This window comes from Lepidochelys olivacea (assembly GCF_965140295.1).
Source record: "Lepidochelys olivacea isolate rLepOli2 genome assembly, chromosome: 4".
Lineage (NCBI taxonomy): Eukaryota > Metazoa > Chordata > Testudines > Cheloniidae > Lepidochelys > Lepidochelys olivacea.
This window is the reverse complement of record NC_140414.1, coordinates 36,611,198-36,630,336: the sequence shown is the minus strand read 5'-3', so window position 1 is coordinate 36,630,336 and position 19,139 is coordinate 36,611,198. Positions and strand designations below refer to the sequence as shown.

At 44.1% G+C, this 19,139-nt stretch overlaps 1 protein-coding gene across 1 annotated transcript in view; it reads right to left on the bottom strand.

The window, feature by feature from the left end:
• The window catches only part of ARHGEF38 (Rho guanine nucleotide exchange factor 38), a gene marked incomplete at both ends in the record, with an annotated part of 55,030 nt that extends 36,401 nt beyond the window's left edge, over nt 1–18,629 (bottom strand). Inside the window, 2 exons of the mRNA XM_084627331.1 lie at nt 2,257–2,447; nt 18,428–18,629. Of these exons, the coding sequence (XP_084483457.1) occupies nt 2,257–2,447; nt 18,428–18,629 (393 nt within the window). The remainder of the gene's footprint in view (nt 1–2,256; nt 2,448–18,427) is intronic.
• Nucleotides 18,630–19,139: the final 510 nt, after the last annotated feature.

The window sequence follows — 19,139 nt, the reverse complement described above, 5'->3', positions numbered from 1 at the left end:
TGACTTCAATGAAGCTAAACCAATTTACACTAACAGGAAATCTTAATACATAGGGCAAAATTATCTCACTGCTTATTTTGAAATAGGCAAAAAAAAAATTTTTTTTGAAAATATACTCTTCACACTGGCAACTTGCTTCCATGGACAGAAGGACAGTCATTAAGGTTATGGAACAATTAGAGTTACCCAGTATGTGGAAAGGCAGAAAACTAAAGGCAGTGTTGATTTTGGCAGATATGCTAGTCCTTCTGAACATGCCTAACCATTAGTAATAGAACTGTGTGTTTACATAGCAGCTTACAGAAGGAGTCCAGGAGAATCAAATTGCATGTTACCGTAACAGAATCAACATCATGTTTTAATTGCTTGTGTAGTTAATTTCTGATTATAGAGATTAACAACATTTTTGCTCCATTAGGAAATGTGAAATATTCATCTCTAGCTCAATCTTCTAGACACAATTTTTTTTCCTGTTGAAGCAGTCTGCCCTCAAATAAATAAAAAACAAGCTTTCAAATGTGGTTATTCACCTCAAAAATAATCTTAAAAGCGTATGACATTCTTAAAGCCTTCTTTTAAAAAATTGAGATTATGTTAAATTAAAAATGTAGGGTTGTGATCTTGTTTTTATAAGATTTTGTCTTTTATCAGTGGATCTCTGATACCTTACCTACTGCAATATGCACGTGGTATTCAGAAATACATGGGCACATAATGACAAAGGTGCAAACTAGTATATGTGCCTAACTGATAAAAGTAGCAAACAATGGAAAAAGTGTCTTCAGTATGAAGAGCAGCAAATGGATACATAAGGTGGTTCCAAATGCCAGGAGCTGCAGAGAAGAAAGCTCTCACATCAACATTGGCAAGACTGTAATTGGTGAGTGCAGCTAGAGAGGAGAGGAAGAGAGACAAGGAGCAATGTTGTCCTCTCAGTAACACCAGCAGGTGCCAGGGTTTCTACGGGCTTGTCTACATGGTGCCAGCAAAGCACATAAGAGCACTTTACAGATCACACCCCTCTAATGTGTTGTGCTACAGGCCCTACGGGCGCAGGTTAAAATGAACTAAATACCTTACAGAGCACACCAGCAGGGTCTACATCAGGCTGTAATTGAGCAACATGTTAGAGTGGTTCACAAATCACAACCCTCTAATGCACTTTGCCATGCCTAAAATAGATAGGATTCCAGGAGAGATGGAGTCAAGGCAGTTGAAAAATAGTTTGGCACAACTTAAGCAGGCAAATTGTTTCATATGGAACCATACATACACAGTTCAGATAACTGGCTAAAGACCCAGTGTGGATTCTGAGCTGTGCTAGTAGCATATAGCAGCTGCCTGGCCTGGTAGACTGTGAGGTAGGAGGACAACTTAAATTTGTCTGCCAGAACCTGTTGCATAACCAGCATGTGAGTGCTCCCACCTGCAGGGAATGCTGGTACTCCAGCACACAGTTTGCCCAAAACTGCAAAGGTTTTTGGGGGAAAATGTGCTCTCTCTGAATAGCAGCCAAGCAAGTTTGAAGTTTCTGTGGAAAAGCAGAATGGGTATAAACTGAGCTGTAAGACCCGCAGGAAAGATGTAATCTGATCCATCCTGCTTACATGTAGCTTCACTATCTAAAATGCAAATACCTCAGGACTCACTGGGTTGCCTTGCCTAGCATTTTCCCACAACAGCTGTTCAAGCAACCAGGATGAGTTTGTTTGAATAAAAGCGGTCTTCAAGGGTGAAATTCACCATGGTGTGAATAACATTCAAGCCCCTTACTAGGGAAGTTGGTGTAGTGGAGCTTCCATAATGATGGGACAAAGTCAGGGGAGGGGACGTGTAATCTGTGATTACACAGGAGGCTGCCCAAGCAGCATGGAAGAGCTGAGGCTGCTATTCTATTTCACAGCCTGGAATAATGGCCATGGGGTTCAGGGTGAGGAGGTCTGTGCTGCAGTCCTGTTTCTGCCCCATTTATTCCAGCTTTATGCAGGTGAAATGAGCTTCACCCTGAAAGCCTTTAGCATTTAAAGTATTCCTGCTTGCCCTCCCTGCAGAAAGACCTACCCCCTCCAAAAAGTCAGGCCTAGAATTGTACCTTTTCTATTCACTTTTCTATTCACTTTTTCACCATTCCTGCATATCCCTTAGCAGACATTTGTGTTTATTGTTGATTGCAGACAGAGCAGTGGTGAATGCAGATCTCTGTCAAATCAGCCTTTCCTCCGAAACACAAAACAAATAAACCCAACACTTTATTACCTGCTTGTTTCTCAAGGGCTGAACCACTTCCCTGATGCACAGCTCCAGGTCACTGAGGTAGTCTTTCTCTGTCTGCACCAGTTCTGCAATGATTTTTACCCTCTTGGCCATCATTCGCCTGGTCAGCTGCTCTTCATTCTCCTGCAGTGAAGTGACGGGTGACAAGGACCCAGCTTGTGGGGCCATCTTTTCTGTTAAAATTTAGCACAGAAAACTTATGAGAACTGTAGTGTAAGAACCTTTATTCCCACTGTCATACCTACTCCGGTTCAAGTCACTGATATATGTTTAGTCTATTCAGAGTCATGGAAGATGCTTGGTGTATCTCAGACAAGGATAAACCCTGCCTCATTGGCCAAAGCAAGGAAAGCCAAACAAGCAGCAGACTCGTGGTTTCATTGCCCTGGAATGGGGAGCTTCACTGTCGGAATCCTGTGCACCGAGCAGCATAGCTCCTTCCAGGGTTTGCTCTGTGTTAGTGCAGGGGGAGAATATGGAGTCAGAAACAATGCTAGTGTCCACTGAAGACTCCCCTAGCCACATGGGCAATGAGGGGAAAAGTATATTCAGCAGAGTAGCTACATAGGAATTGCTATACAGGATCAGGCCAGTGGTCCATGTAGCCCAATTAACCTGTCTCTGAGTGCCCAGTAGCAATTGCTTTGGTGGAAGAAACCCTGCAACCGGCAGTTATGGGATAAGGCTGTGGTCATCTGGGGCAGGTTACTATCTTAAATTTAGGCTGGGACTTTTGAAAGAGCTGAAGGACTTAGATGCATATCTCCCATTTAAAATTATTAGGATTTGTGCATTTGACTCCTTTAGAAATAAAATCTTGGCCCTAGATTAACTCTTTGGGGCAGGAAAAATTTCACTTCCTATGTAAGGTGAAGATTGCGTTTAACTGAGCCTCACTGGAATAACCTTTGCCCTGTTGAAAGAGATGAATGTGTGGCTCAGGGATACAGGAAGTTGTGCTACAAATTCATCTGTCCATGATGATGATGAAGTCTGTAATTCTATCTGATTAGGTTCCGTTGCCCATTGCTGAGAAATTCTAGGAGAATTAGGTCAGCTGTGAGATCCAGTAACAAAGGATCCCAAGGGCAGGAGACACGGGGATGCAGCCACTCATGGCTAATTTTCCTGATAATAAACCCAAAATACCTATTTTATCCCAGACATTCGGAAATGTTCCTTTGATATTGGTGAGTCACATATATGTGTTACAGGTAGAGAAGAAGGAAATTTGCATGTTTCACAGAGCATGTAAGTCTGTAATGAGGTTCCTTCCTTTCATAGGTTCATAAGGCATTCGGTTTGCCAAACTGGCAGATACACTATGTGTGAGCTGCGTAGACAGGTTGTGTATTTTATCTGTAGGCACAGATCTACCTCTTTTTCACCAGGAAAAAACACTTGATAGGAAGAGAGACTTTGGAGGGTGTTTAAGATACTGCTAGCCACAAGATGGTGTATAGAACCACCAAAAAATGGACATACCGTTACTGAGTGTCAGTGCAATACTCCTATAACAGTTTGACAGCAGAGAGACTTACAGCTGAGTGGCAATGCAGTGGCACCCTCTGTTGAGACCCAGACTCTTATGCTATTTGTGTCTACATTTTGTATACACCCTATTGCCTAACAAGCCAGTAACAAGATGTATCTTTCATTTTTGCAAGGTGATAACCAATATTGAATCTTCTGTAGTTTATGAATGAACTGCTTAGCAGGAGAAGAGTCATAAACATCCAGCAATGCCTGCATAAGACAATGAAGGACTAGGTCTCTGATACTTGTGATAATGTTTATGAAAGAACCAACAAGCTTGCAAGATGGAATATTCTGAGTTGTTCATCATCATGGGTCATAAATTGTTATTGATCCGACATGTCATCATCATCTTCTATAATTATGCTGAGTGCTGACCCTGGATATTCTGAAAGGGCAGTTGTGTTGCTAATCTTACCCTCATTATATGACACACTTACTAGTAAGCCTGTGTGGCCATGGGTTTTTTTAATCAGAGCATTTCTTTGCCTCAATTTTGATATTTTCAAACACAAAGGATGAGCCTGAATAAATGTGTAGCCCTATCCAGTTAGGGACTTTTCTGCTTAGATTTTTTTTTATTCTCTTGGGCAATCATTATTTCCACCATTGAGCTTCTCAGCCTTGGTGTGAAAATAGAAGAGGGGTGATCAGGAGGGGTGAATATTTTCTTCTTCAGGTTGAAACGTTGCCATCAAAATGGCAAACTAGGCAAAGGATGTTTATCCTCTCCAGGCCTAATTGATCCAGATTTTTAGATCAAATTCAGCCCTGACGTGAGCAGGTGCAATTTTACTGACTTCAGTGAAGCAGCATCCACTTGTAATACCCATTCATCATGAATGCTGCAAAGTGGAATAAATGAACAGGCTGTTGCTATACCCAGCAATTGGCCCACACCGGTAAAGAGGAGAACAAAGGGATCATTTGTACCTTTTCATGGCCTCCTTCCAATTACTTCTCATTTCCCAGCTAAAAACATAGGGCCAGAGCTTTCCGTCTGCTTCCTCTATGCAATAGTGCACTCATTTTTTAAATAGAAATCTTGATTTGTGACTATACTTAAAACTTCAGAGTGAACCACTGAAAATACTGCAGAATTGAATCCATTTAAGTTCTATGTGTAGTGATCTCTGTGCAAAAATCAACATTTCCACTGAGGTGGCATGTGAAAATAATTTAGTTTCTGAAAATGCGCATAAAGCACCGGACAACATGGAAAATCCCACTAGTATCACTCTGCCTGGCTATCAGGACTAATAGGACATTATTGGAAATGTGAATGTAAACAGACTTATTGAAGAGAAACATTCTAACCTTACACTATAATTTTTTTTCTAATGAACAAAATAAACTATTGCATTCCATTTTGGGCTTCAAGATGTAACCCTTGAGTTGTTCTTTTCGTTTGTCATTCAAATTGCTTGATCAAATTCAATCCTTGTATTGTCAGTACTCACTTATTAGTCTTAATATATGGTACATAATATAGGTACCAGGAAATAACTATACTCAACCTCAACACTAAGAAATAGCTAGGAGAAATTTCAGTATATCTTGTTTTCTTTGTATTTTTGTAATATAACTTTACATTTTTGCTAAATATATTTACTTTTTCACTTTGGATATGCCTGTCTCTATACAATGCAAAAGGGAGCTACTGAATCAATGATTACAGCAGAACTTGTGGTTTTATGTTCAGCTGATTGCTTTTGAGCCCTTTGAGGATATTAATAGGATTCTATGGTCAGAAGGGAAAGAGGGAAAGCTTGAGGAATGCAGCTATAGCAAACACATACTTCAAATACAAGCAGACTTTCTTTTCTATCAGGCACCTGCATCAACAGTGGTATAAGTCTGGTGACGGCTGGGGGAGGAGAAAGAAGAAGCATTGCTTAGGCGCAGTGCCATTGCTAAAAACATAGGGCCAGAGTCTCTTTGTCCTTAGAGATGTTAGGTTATAAGAGCATAACATTCTCCAAGTAATGATACTGTCAAAGCAGCTACCTGTGTTTTACTTGTTCCTTTTGTGAATATACAGTCTAAAAACATCCCTCAAAGATAATCACAAAGAAGCAAATCCCTGCACTTACCTCCACGGGTACAGAGGGTCTCCTGGCAATAGGAGGGTCTGGGTAGGATTTGTGGAACTATATGCCTTGTGTGCAATACACAGTAGATCCCTCCTCTGCAATAGCTCCCTCACAGAACAGCAACTTGCAGGAGGTGTTGAGGCCTGCTTCGGGAGAAGCCAGAACCAGAAGATCCACCATCCTCCAGTCCTTCTACTTCATAGAACGGGCAGCCCTGGGAGTAGGAGTCTTCCTAATTTCCCAGATAAGGTAGTCAAGTTGGATGCTAGATGTGCTCCAAGGGCCCTGTCCTTACTTCCTGTGTACATACCCAATATTCTCATTGAAGGAGAGTCGGACAATTGAGTTGATGGTGTGTTACATGTCAGTGAGTATAATGTTGTAAAACAAAACTAGTGGTCCTACAGGATGAAATTGCCCCCTCTGCAGAAGGTCAGTACATAAGCCTTATGCTGACACTCTGCAGTCAGGGGCATTTCACCCAAGTAATGACAGAGAGAAGCTATGAAAATAACCAGTGCGTAAGAAGAAAAAAAAATACAGTATTTAGAACACAAGAAGAGGAATATTATAGTATATGTGAGTTTGCATGAGTTGCCAGGGCAATGAAATTTCTCAGAACATCAGGACCAGAGATAGTTTGTAATTAGGTAATTCAACCCTCAGTCATTATTTGTTTTGCATCAGGTATAGAAAAAAATCCACATATTATATGAAATTCCTTTCTTCAGTTCCTTGACATTAGACTGTTAATTCTGTGTGTGCTGACAGGAGAATAGAGATATCCCCATGGGAATGTGCAGGAAGAGAAAGCTTATTGCTGTGTGACAGAAGAATGCCTTGACTGTTAGTGCTATTACCTGCAAATAAACCTTTCCAATATGTCATGGACTGGTGTATTTATATCAGTCTTATGCTACTTGGTTAATGTTGGTAATGGAAGACCTGAGGAAGGGCTACATCCAATGATATGCACATGTCAAGCTTTGGCATGGATAGTCTGAAAGGATTGTCAGGTGTCTCTGACCCAGGATCTAACAATTTTGATTAATAAAATGTTTATTCGTGGGTCTGACCGTGTGTATGGAGATAGATATCCTATACACTTTAAAAACATTGGGTCTTAGTCTTCACTCCCTTAGAGTATGTCTATTTCAGTAGCCCTTTGGAGCCTCAGTCATGGTCCCCATTGTGCTAGGTGCTGTACAAACATAGAACACAAAAATGGTTCCCCAAAGAGGTTACCTCAGTGAAACTCCAAAGAGTTCAACAGAGTTGCTCCGGATTTACACTGGGGCAAGTAAAGGAGACTTACGCCCACTGAATAGAAATTTGAGCATGGAAGGACAAGTGGACTTGTTGTCTGATATGATCTCAAGACAATGGGTATATTTACTGCACTAGTGTAATCTATGTAAATTTTTAGCCCTAATTGGACTTTAATTCAATCAAGAAAACAGTGTGTATGATAACACCCATTGTTTCATGTTCTCTGTGTATATAAATCTCCCCACTGTATTTTCCACTGAATGCATCCGATGAAGTGAGCTGTAGCTCACGAAAGCTTATGCTCAAATAAATTTGTTAGTCTCTATGGTGCCACAAGTCCTCCTTTTCTTTTTAAGAAACCAGCTGTTTCAAAGAGCAACAAATTTTGCAGTGCAATAAGAAATTAGCTCTATGTATATTTAAAATCTAAATATAGTCCAAAGCATATAAGGGAATTGGGGAGAAATATGTGGGCTTTCAGTGAGGAGATGCAGTAGCAGGGGGTTGGAAAAGCTGTCAGCTGACAGGAAGAAGAGGCGTACAGTTCAGTGAGGGTTAGAAGAAAGAAAAAGGCTGGGGGAGGGGTTGTTCTCTGACTTCTTATAACATCAAAGGGTAGTGCTGCTACCCTCCAAAAATACTGCAAACAATCTGATATTACAGCTGATCAGTACAGCACTAAAATGACAAGTCAAAACCAAGGGTATTAATACTAGATAGACTTCCAACATGAAGATTTTTCAAAAATATTTATTACCTTCAGGTGAAATACTGCAAATCCCTACATCAGATACTTTCTGGAAACCCACCTTTTCCATAATCCCTCAAACAATAATTCATCCCCTTATGCCAAGCTCTTATCTAGCTAGTTTTAAAAGAAACAAACGTAACATAAGTAATCTCTTCCAATATTTTGTGTGTTCCTCCTACGTTTACACGACTGCAGCTCAACTACAGTACTGTAGCTGATGGAGGTAATCCATCTTTCTTAAAGGGGGTAAGGCCAATGGAAGAATTTTTCTGTTGACCTAGCTGCATCTATACAGGAAGTTAGGTCAACCTAACTGTGTTGAACAGGGTGCAAAAATTTTCACAGCCCTGAGCAACATAGCTAGGTCAATCTAATTTCTAAGGGCATGGCTACACGTGCAAGTTAGAGCACATTAAAGCAGCCCCGGGCACCCTACCTCACGACGAGTCCACACTAGCAAGGCACGTAGAGCGCACTGACTCCGCGGCTAGAGCGCTCCTGGTACTCCACCTCAGCGAGTGGAATAACATTTTGGGTACCCCCACCGGAGTACCATGGTGCCAGTGTGGACTTTCTGGGCCTGTTAATGCGCTCTGATCAGCCTCCAGAAGTGTCCCACAATGCCTGTTCTAGCCACTCTGGTCATCAGTTTGAACTCTACTGCCCTGTCCTCAGGTGACCAACCATCAGACCTGCCCTTTAAATTCTCTGGGAATTTTGAAAATCCCCTTCCTGTTTGCTCAGCTAGGCGTGGAGTGCTCTCAGCGCATCTTTCCAGGTGACCATGCCTCCATGAGCCAGGCAATCCCCTGAATGGAGCAATGGCGAGGTGCTGGACCTCATCAGTGTTTGGGGGGAGGAAGCTGTCTAGTCCCAGCTGCACTCCAGCCGTAGGAATTACGATACCTTCGAGCAGATATCAAGGTGACATGATGGAAAGGGGCCATGACCGGGACACACTGCAGTGCCGGGTTAAAGTGAAGGAGCTGCGGAATGCCTACCGCAAAGCCCACGAGGCAAACAGCCGCTCCGGTGCTGCCCCTGCGACCTGTGGTTTCTACAAAGAGTTCGATGCGATACTCGGAGGCAACCCCACCTCCATTCCAAGTACCACCATGGACACTTCAGAGCCCAGTTCAACAAGGCAGGAGGAGGAGGAGGAAAGCAGGAGCAAGGGTGCTGAGGTGGAGGAAGACACCCCCCCCATCCCTAGACGTATGCAGCCAGGAGCTGCTGTCAAGCCAGGAGGAAGGTAGCCAGTCGCGGCAGCCAGTGCTTGGGGAAGGACAAACACCAGAGGAGGTTCCCGGTAAGCAGCTTTTATTTTGGGAAGGAAGTTATTCGGTGTGGGCTCTTGGGGCGAGGAGGGTTAGGGCTCCATGCATGCTTAGATGCGGAGTAGGGCGTTGATGTGCTCTCTCACATCGCAGTAATCGGCCTCAGTGATTTCTTCAAAGGTCTCATCCAGAAGTTGGGCAATGCGCTTGAGCAGGTTTCTTGGGAGAGCCACTGTGGTCCTTGCCCTAGTCAGGCTAACTGTGCCATGAGGGGCGGGGGGACAATTGCTGCACACAGGCAAGCTGCATATGGGCCAGGGCAGAAGCCGTACTGTAGTAGAAGACCCTCCCTTGCTTCCCAGGTCACCCTCAGCAGCGAGATATCTTCCAGGACGAACTCCTGTGGAAAATGTGGGGAGAGTGTTCAGTATAGGGGCCTGCTGCAGCTGTTGGCTCTCCCCAAGGCACAGAAACCTAGAGGACAGTACAGCTGTGAAACAATCAGTCCCCCTTGACCCTGTGCTTACTCACCATTTTGGGGCTCCCGTGGGTTATGTGCGCTAGCTTTGGGATGGGCAAATTATGCTATTGTGTAGACTGTGCTTGCCCTTAAGTACGGGGGAATCATTGCTCTGTCTGGTGTGAACAATGTTGCCTCTGTTAAGTGTTGCATTTTGCCTTTACAGATGCAACCTTGAGATCTCAGCCGTCCGTGTTATCACCAGCTGAAAGACTTTAACGAATTAGGAAGAGGCCATGTAAAAGCAAAGAAGACATGCTGCATGAAGTCATGCAGCAGTCCCTTAATGAGAATCTAAAAGTGCAGGGGTGGCGGGACAGTGAAAGGAGGATCCACCAGCAGACTGAGGAGCGCCGGCACAAAAGCACGGTGCTCTAGCAGCAAAGCACGGATCGGCTGATAAGCATAACGGAGCGCCAAACGGACTCAATCCAGGTGCTCGTAGCCATGCAGGCGGAGCACTACTGTGCCCGCCTCACCCTAGACCCCTTGTCCAAAAACCTCTTTCCCTTGTGCCCCCATGTCACCTCCAACCCACTTTCTCCAGCATCTGGGTTCTTATCCCACCAGCTGCCTCCAGCACCTGTAGCTTCACCACCCAGCCCTGAAAACTATGACCCTTACCCAGTGCACTCAATGCCCATCACCATGCAGTAGAGCCATCCTGAAGTGCAGCACTCGTTGCACACCACTCCAGACAGGAAGGCTGAGTATGAGAACAGGGCATATGCAAATCTGTGATTGTACCGTTCCCCACCCCATCCCCTTGCCCTTTCTGTTTCCCAAGCAGTTGTGTTTCTTTTCAATAAATGAATTTTCTTTTCAATAAATGGATTTTTTGGCTTTGAAAACATTCTTTATTATTGCATAAAGTAAAGGATACCTTAGCCCAGGAAAGCAACAGGCACTGCAAGTCAGGGTAGCAAACACCGGTTCCTACAAACATTGGAGTCACTGCACTTCACGCCTCTGCAGGGCACCAGACATTACTGATGGCTCTCAGCCTCAAATTGCTCCTTCAAGGCATCCCTAATCCTTGCAGCCCCGCGCTGGGCCCCTCTAATAGCCCTGCTCTCTGGCTGTTCATATTTAGCCTCCGGGTTCCATGCCTGAGGGAATCTTTCACCCTTCCCTTCACAAATGTTATGGAGGGTACAGCACACGGATATAACTGAGGGGATGTTGTCATCGGCCAGGTCCAGCTTCCCATACAGAGACTGCCAGCGGCCCTTTAAATGGCCAAAAGCACACTCCACAGTCATTCTGCACTGGCTCAGCCTGTTGTTGAACCACTCCTTGCTGCTGTCAAGGCTCCCTGTGTAGGGTTTCATGAGCCATGGCATTAAAGGGTAAGTGGGGTCGCCAAGGATCACAATGGGCATTTCGACTTCCCCTATGGTGATCTTCTGGTCTGGGGAAAAAGTCCCGGCTTGCAGCTTCCTGAACAGGCCAGTGTTCCGAAAGATGCGTGTGTCATGCACCTTTCTGGGCCAGCCTGCATTAATGTCAATGAAACACCCATGGTGATCCACAAGCACCTGGAGAACCATAGAGAAATACCCCTTCCGATTAATGTATTCGGAGGCTAGGTGGGCTGGTGCCAGAATTGGAATATGCGTGCCATGATCGCCCCTCCGCAGTTAGGGAAACCCATTTGTGCAAAGCCGGCCACAATGTCATGCACGTTACCCAGAGTCACAATTCTTCTGAGCAGGATGCGATTAATAGTCCTGCAAACTTGCATCAACACGATTCCACCGGTTAATTTTCCCACTCCAAACTGGTTAGCGACCGATCGGTAGCTGTCTGGAGTTGACAGCTTCCAGATTGCAATAGCCACCCACTTCTCCACTGTCAGGGCAGCTTTCAATTTTGTGTCCTTGCGCCGCAGGGTGGGGGCAAGCTCTGCACACAGTCCCATGGAAGTGGCTTTTCTCACCCCAAAGTTCTGCAGCCGCTGCTCGTCATCCCAGACGTGCATGACGATGTGATCCCACCACTCAGTGCTTGTTTCCCGAGCCCAAAAGTGGCGTTCCACGGTGGTGAGCATGTCCATGAATGCCACAAGCAAACTTGTGTCGTATGTATTACTTGAGTCGATATCATCGTCTGAGTCCTCACTGTCAGTTTGGAGCTTAAGGAGTAACTCGACTTCCAAACATGACGTGCTGGCAAGACTCGTCAGCATACTCCTTAGCAGTTCAGGCTCCATTCCCGCAGACGGAAAGGAAAGACAGAGCACGCAGTACAAAAAATGTTGAAAGATGGTGCCAAACGTGGACGGAAGCACAGGGATTGCTGGGATGTGAACTGATGCATCACGGGGCATTGGGACAGGACCCAGAATGCCCCACACCCTCCGCCCCCTTCCCACAAGCCACAGCGCCAGAATGGGGAAGAGGTGCTCTGTGGGATAGCTGCCCATAATGCACTAGTCCCAATGCTGCTGCAAGTGTGGCAAATGTGGCCACGCCAGTGCGCTTGTAGCTGTCAGTGTGGACAGACTGCAGCGCTTTCCCTACTGCACTCTCCGAAGGCTGGTTTAACTCAAAGCGCTCTACATCTGCAAGTGTAGCCATACCCTAAGTGTAGACTTGGCTTCGCTTAAGCCCGGATCCTGCAGACACTTATGCATGTGAGTAACTACACTCACTGAACTCGAGTCACTGAGGTACAAAAGTGTTTGCAGGATGGAGGCCTTAGAGTAGTCCAAGCCCAGCTATGATGCAATACATAAATGTTTACATAGATAACAATGATTTTCACTGCTGTTGGTCCAAGTTTTATAGGAAAGACCATATCTTACTAGAAGGGAGACCAACAATTTGTTTTAAAAACTGACAAACTAACCATTTTATATGATTGTTAAGGACAGTAGTAATTTCCTCACTTATTCAGTCAAAAGCAAATGACATTATTTGCAGGGGACTGGGAGTCAGAAGTCCTAAGATGCATCTAAGCACATATAAGAACCCCACCAATGTTTCTAAATAAATCACAAGCATTAATTAATTATCTTCATGACATCCATGTACTGTAGTAACATATTACCCCCCAGCTTTACCAGGGAGAGAACTGTGGTATAGAGAAATGACTTAGCCAAGGAATCTGTGGCAGATCCAGGAACCAAACTCAGATCTCCTGAATTCCAACCAAGTTCCTTTTTATTTTGGTTCTGCCACTGACTGAGGTGCTCTGTGACATCAATCAGTAGGTGCCTAGGTTTACCCATATGTAAAATGGGGCTAATAGTACCTTACAGAAGATACTGAGAGACTTGACTGTGAAATTTAAGAATGAAATGATGCTATTGAAGTGCAAAATGTGCAGCCTTTCTCAAAAGGAATTTTTTAAATGAATGAAACATCAAGATGTTGAATGACCACTCATACTAGATAAGTGCATTAACTGGATGTTTCTGGTATAATCATTAGTTAACATTTCCATAGCTATGTTGCTAATTAAGTGATTAAGTTTTAAAGTGAAAAGCCTTTACAATGAGAAGTTCACACCTCTTGTAATCCTTTTGTTTCAATATCTCGATTCACAAAGCTAACTGAGTGCCCCTGGTTATCTTTGCAACCAGAGATCCAGTAACTCTTTTTAGATAAAAGTTTAGATTCTGTAGAAAATGGCAAAATCTAATGGAAATCCATGGGGAGGCCCTAAATCCTTAAGAATTATGGATTTTTCATGTCTGTAATTCTACTCATACAAATTGCACGCACTTTTCTTTGGTCCTAACAACCTTTTAAAAGTACATTCTAGTGCCTGTGAAAGGGCTGGAATGACAACAGCACAGTCATAGCATGGGTTATAGCTGCTCTCATCATCTTCTAGGCCATGTCTATGCTACGGAAGCACAGCAAGGGTGCAGCTGCTGTAGCACCTTAGTGTAGACGCTTCCTACATTGATAGAAGGAGTTTCTACATCAATTGTAGTTAATCCACCTCTTTGAGAAGTGGAGAGAACTCTTGGGTCAATCTAGCCATGTCTACACTGGGGGTAGATCAACCTGACTATGATTCTCAGAACATAGGATGATATCACTTTTAACTGTGGCCACACCCCAGTGAATATTCTGCTTCGATTGATGTGGCTACCATCACTCAGAGATGGTGTCCGTTCAGCAACGGAAAAACCCCTTCCATTGACATAGGCTGCGTCTACACTATGGGGTTATATAGTGACATAGCTAGGTCAGTCTAAGGGCTTGTCTACACTGGCACTTTACAGCGCAGCAACTTTCTTGCTTAGGGGTGTGAAAAAACACCCCCTGAGCGCTGCAAGTTTAAGCGCTGTAACGTGCCAGTATAGACAGTGCATCAGCGCTGGGTAGCTAGGCCCCTCATGGAGGTGGTGTTTTTAGAGAGCCCTATTTTGCACCAGTACAGTGCACCTACCTTAGGGGTTTCAACTGGTGTTGCACAGTCAAAACTCTCACAAATTTTCCTAATATAAACAGGCTTCACTTAAATACAAGTTCTTCACTTGTAGACAAGATCTTTCATGTGTGAGGCCTTCTCAACAGGATTGAGTGCCCAGATCTGTCAAGCTATCATTTTTCACTTAAACTAAAATTTCTTAAACCCTGCCTCTGCCCCCCCCAAAAAAACACTATCAGAGAATGTTTGATAAGACACTGTTAACTGTCAGATCAGTGCTTCTGTAGATCTTCTACAAGCCATTACCCTCTGATCCCACTGAGAGTTACCAAAAGCAACTACAGCATTTGCTCAAGAAACTTCCTGAAAAAGCACAAGATCAAATCCGCACAGACACACCCCTGGAACCCCGACCTGGGATATTCTATCTACTACCCAAGATCCATAAACCTGGAAATCCTGGGCGCCCCATCATCTCAGGCATTGGCACCCTGACAGCAGGATTGTCTGGCTATGTAGACTCCCTCCTCAGGCCCTACGCTACCAGCACTCCCAGCTACCTTCGAGACACCACTGACTTCCTGAGGAAACTTCAATCCATCGGTGATCTTCCTGATAACACCATCCTGGCCACTATGGATGTAGAAGCCCTCTACACCAACATTCCACACAAAGATGGACTACAAGCCATCAAGAACACTATCCCCGATAATGTCACGGCTAACCTGGTGGCTGAACTTTATGACTTTGTCCTTACCCATAACTACTTCACATTTGGGGACAATGTATACCTTCAGATCAGCGGCACTGCTATGGGTACCCGCATGGCCCCACAGTATGCCAACATTTTTATGGCTGATTTAGAACAACGCTTCCTCAGCTCTCGTCCCCTAAAGCCCCTACTCTACTTGCGCTATATTGATGACATCTTCATCATCTGGACCCATGGAAAAGAAGCCCTTGAGGAATTCCACCATGATTTCAACAATTTCCATCCCACCACCAACCTCAGCCTGGTCCAGTCCACACAAGAGATCCACTTCCTGGACACTACAGTGCTAATAAACAATGGTCACATAAACACCACCCTATACCGGAAACCTACTGACCGCTATTCCGACCTGCATGCCTCCAGCTTTCACCCTGACCACACCACACAATCCATCGTCTACAGCCAAGCTCTGCGATACAACCGCATTTGCTCCAACCCCTCAGACAGAGACAAACACCTACAAGATCTCTGTCAAGCTTTCTTACAACTACAATACCCACCTGCAGAAGTAAAGAAACAGATTGATAGATCCAGAAGAGTTCCCAGAAGTTACCTACTACAGGACAGGCCTAACAAAGAAAATAACAGAACGCCACTAGCCGTCACCTTCAGCCCCCAACTAAAACCCCTCCAACGCATTATTAAGGATCTACAACCTATCCTAAAGGATGACCCAACACTCTCACAAATCTTGGGAGACAGGCCAGTCCTTGCCTACAGACAGCCCCGCAACCTGAAGCAAATACTCACCAACAACCACATACCACACAACAGAACCACTAACCCAGGAACTTATCCTTGCAACAAAGCCTGTTGCCAATTGTGCCCACATATCTATTCAGGGGACACCATCACAGGGCCTAATAACATCAGCCACACTATCAGAGGCTCATTCACCTGCACATCCACCAATGTGATATATGCCATCATGTGCCAGCAATGCCCCTCTGCCATGTACATTGGTCAAACTGGACAGTCTCTACGTAAAAGAATAAATGGACACAAATCAGATGTCAAGAATTATAACATTCATAAACCAGTCGGAGAACACTTCAATCTCTCTGGTCACGCAATCACAGACATGAAGGTCGCTATCTTAAAACAAAATAACTTCAAATCCAGACTCCAGCGAGAAACTGCTGAATTGGAATTCATTTGCAAATTGGATACTATTAATTTAGGCTTAAATAGAGACTGGGAGTGGCTAAGTCATTATGCAAGGTAGCCTGTTTCCTCTTGTTTTTTCCTACCCCCCCCCCCCCAGATGTTCTGGTTTAACTTGGATTTAAACTTGAAGAGTGGTCAGTTTGGATGAGCTATTACCAGCAGGAGAGTGAGTTTGTGTGTGTATGGGGGTGGGGGGGATGTGAGAAAACCTGGATTTGTGCAGGAAATAGCCCAACTTGATTGTCATGCACATTGTGTAAAGAGTTGTCACTTTGGATGGGCTATCACCAGCAGGAGAGTGAATTTGTGTGGGGGGGTGGAGGGTGAGAAAACCTGGATTTGTGCTGGAAATGGCCCACCTGATGATCACTTTAGATAAGCTATTACCAGCAGGACAGTGGGGTGGGAGGAGGTATTGTTTCATATTCTCTGTGTATATATAAAGTCTGCTGCAGTTTCCACGATATGCATCTGATGAAGTGAGCTGTAGCTCACAAAAGCTTATGCTCTAATAAATTGGTTAGTCTCTAAGGTGCCACAAGTACTCCTTTTCTTTTTGCGAATACAGACTAACACGGCTGTTACTCTGAAATCTGTAGATCTTATTTTTATTAACAAGTTTGACCAGCCCTGCAGATTTCCTTCCCCACAAATAAACCCTGAATTATCTCTGATAAAGATCTGCTAAGTGTAAACTTGCATGGCCCTTTCCAAACTGGTTACAGTTCATTTTGCTATCAAGAATGACAATTCACTAGAAGAGGAGTATAGTTCTGAAACCCAGTAGCCCTGATCTTCTCTCACTTTGTTAGTTTTGCACTGCTGTAACTCCATAGACTTCTGTGACTTCCTCACTCCTGATTTACAGTAGTATAAGTCAGAAGAGACTCAAGCCTAATGTGTGAGAAAAGAAGGAGCAGCAACTTCAACAAAGATCACCTATCATGTATCCTGGTATATACTAATAATTAAGTTCCTTTTCTCTCTGGACAGAACAATTAAGTTAGATTTTTCCCACTTTACTAATACAGTTATATTAGTAATACTGTTTTTTCAAAATATTAAGCTGTAAGTAACTCAAATTCCAAAGCATGATTTGTTTTTCACAAAGCAGCAGCAAATTAACTAATAGTGAATTCTTCCTTAAAGTCAGTATTGCAGAGAGGAAAAATTAACCTAAGAAATTAACCTAAAGCTCTTCATACTTCTTACTACATCTGAATAGGTTGCATTTTAGTCACTGAAAGGGAATATCACCAAATCTGTTAACTGCATTTCAACAGATCAGTAGCTATGTACATTATATTTTCTGTTTGAGGGAATGCTATTCCTTTATTAAACGCACCAAAACCATACATATTGTAGTAAAACACATTACTGTTTTATTCCCTGATACAAGAATATTGCCATGAATGGTATTCTGATGTCATAGTTCATCTATTAGTGGTTTGAGCATTGGCCTGCTAAACTCAGGGTTGGGGGTTCAATCCTTGAGGGGGCCATTTAGGGATCTGGGTCAAAAATTGGGGCTAGGTCCTGCTTTGAGCAGGGGTTGGACTAGATGACCTCCTGAGGTCCCTTCCAACCCTGATATTCTATGATTCTATGATTAGTACTGTTATAGTAGTACCCAAAAGCCCCAACTAGGAACTGAACAAACACAGAAATAAGACAATTCCTGTCCCCATTGGTTTATATAAAACATTTATGTAATTTTACAGGTTTCTGCATAATTTGAAGAACTGGGCTGAATTTCCAACCAATTCAGAGATTGACAAAATTTTGGAGTCAGATAATTCATGGATTTGAAAAGTCATTGTAGGTTTATAATTTGAATCAGAGTCACCATTAAAGGCACGTAGTTGGATATACTTGAAATTCAGACGTGCAATCTAGATAAGAGATGAACACACAATTTTTCTTTTCAATTGAATCAAGATTTAATTTAAACAAAAATATCCCTTGCCACCTCTATTAGTTTGACAGTGTATATCCCATTCCACAAAATACTATCAGCTCATGCGGAGACATATTTTCAAAATACTGAAGAACTGGTAGATAATATGGCTAACATGTAGAGTAGGATTTCAGTTCCATGTATATTTTGTACATAGGCTTTAAAAAGCTGGGCGACATTATGAATCCCATTTGGAATCCTGTGCAAGTGGCATTATTTATAAATATAAAACCAGCCAGGAATGGTTACCACAGTGGGGGGCTGGGAGGGGGGGAGGGATGGTCACTTAGATTTTAAGCTTTTTGAGAGAGGGACTTCTGGCTTGTTCCCTATTTCTAGGGCGCCTAGCACAATGGGGTCCTGGGGTCCTGGTTTGTGATAGGGCTGCAATACAAATAATAAATAAGTCATTTTCTTCCCGTTACCTTGTAACTTCTGGCTGTATTCCGTCCTGTCAGACTGGCTCCTCCTCAAAGTGCCAGAGTTACCCTGGTCCCCAGAAACGCTGTTCTCAACAACGGTGTCCGTCTTCCTTCTCTCCAGCATGTACAGCCTGTGCTTCAAGAAGGTCAAATTCTTCCTCTTGGCTCCCATGCCTTCTTTCCCAGGGGCTTCTTTGGTTTCCATTTTCAGCAGTGACAACCCTCTTCCTTGGGAGACTGTCGATTCTTAGGGAGCTGAGTTGAGTGCTTGTTTCCCAGGCGAGTGCAAAAGCTGCCTATCAGCTCCGCTCACCTGTCTTTGACTCCACAAGTTCACTTGTTCCCTGGCTCAGGTTGCCTGCCACCTCGACTACAAGGCTCCACCCCTATGAAGTCATCCTCTGCTGCCCTTGGAGCCTGACTGGGCAACCTGCCACCTGCTACCTGAGAGGCCAGCAGCCCGGGCTCGGGCAAAGGGAAGGGCTGCGCTAGCAAGCCGCGCTCGGGGTGACCCCGATGTCTGGGGGCAGTGGGCCCCTTCTGAACACAGAGGTATGCCCCAGGGACAAAGGAGGCTTTAAAAATCGCTGTTTGGGTAGTGACAGGAAAGAGTCTCTGAAACCCTCCCCGCCGTCTCCTGGGGCTTTGCGCTGGGGAAGCCCGTGCACGCTGTTCCGCTGGGCAGGCAGCGATCACACACAGCAGGCTCGCGCTC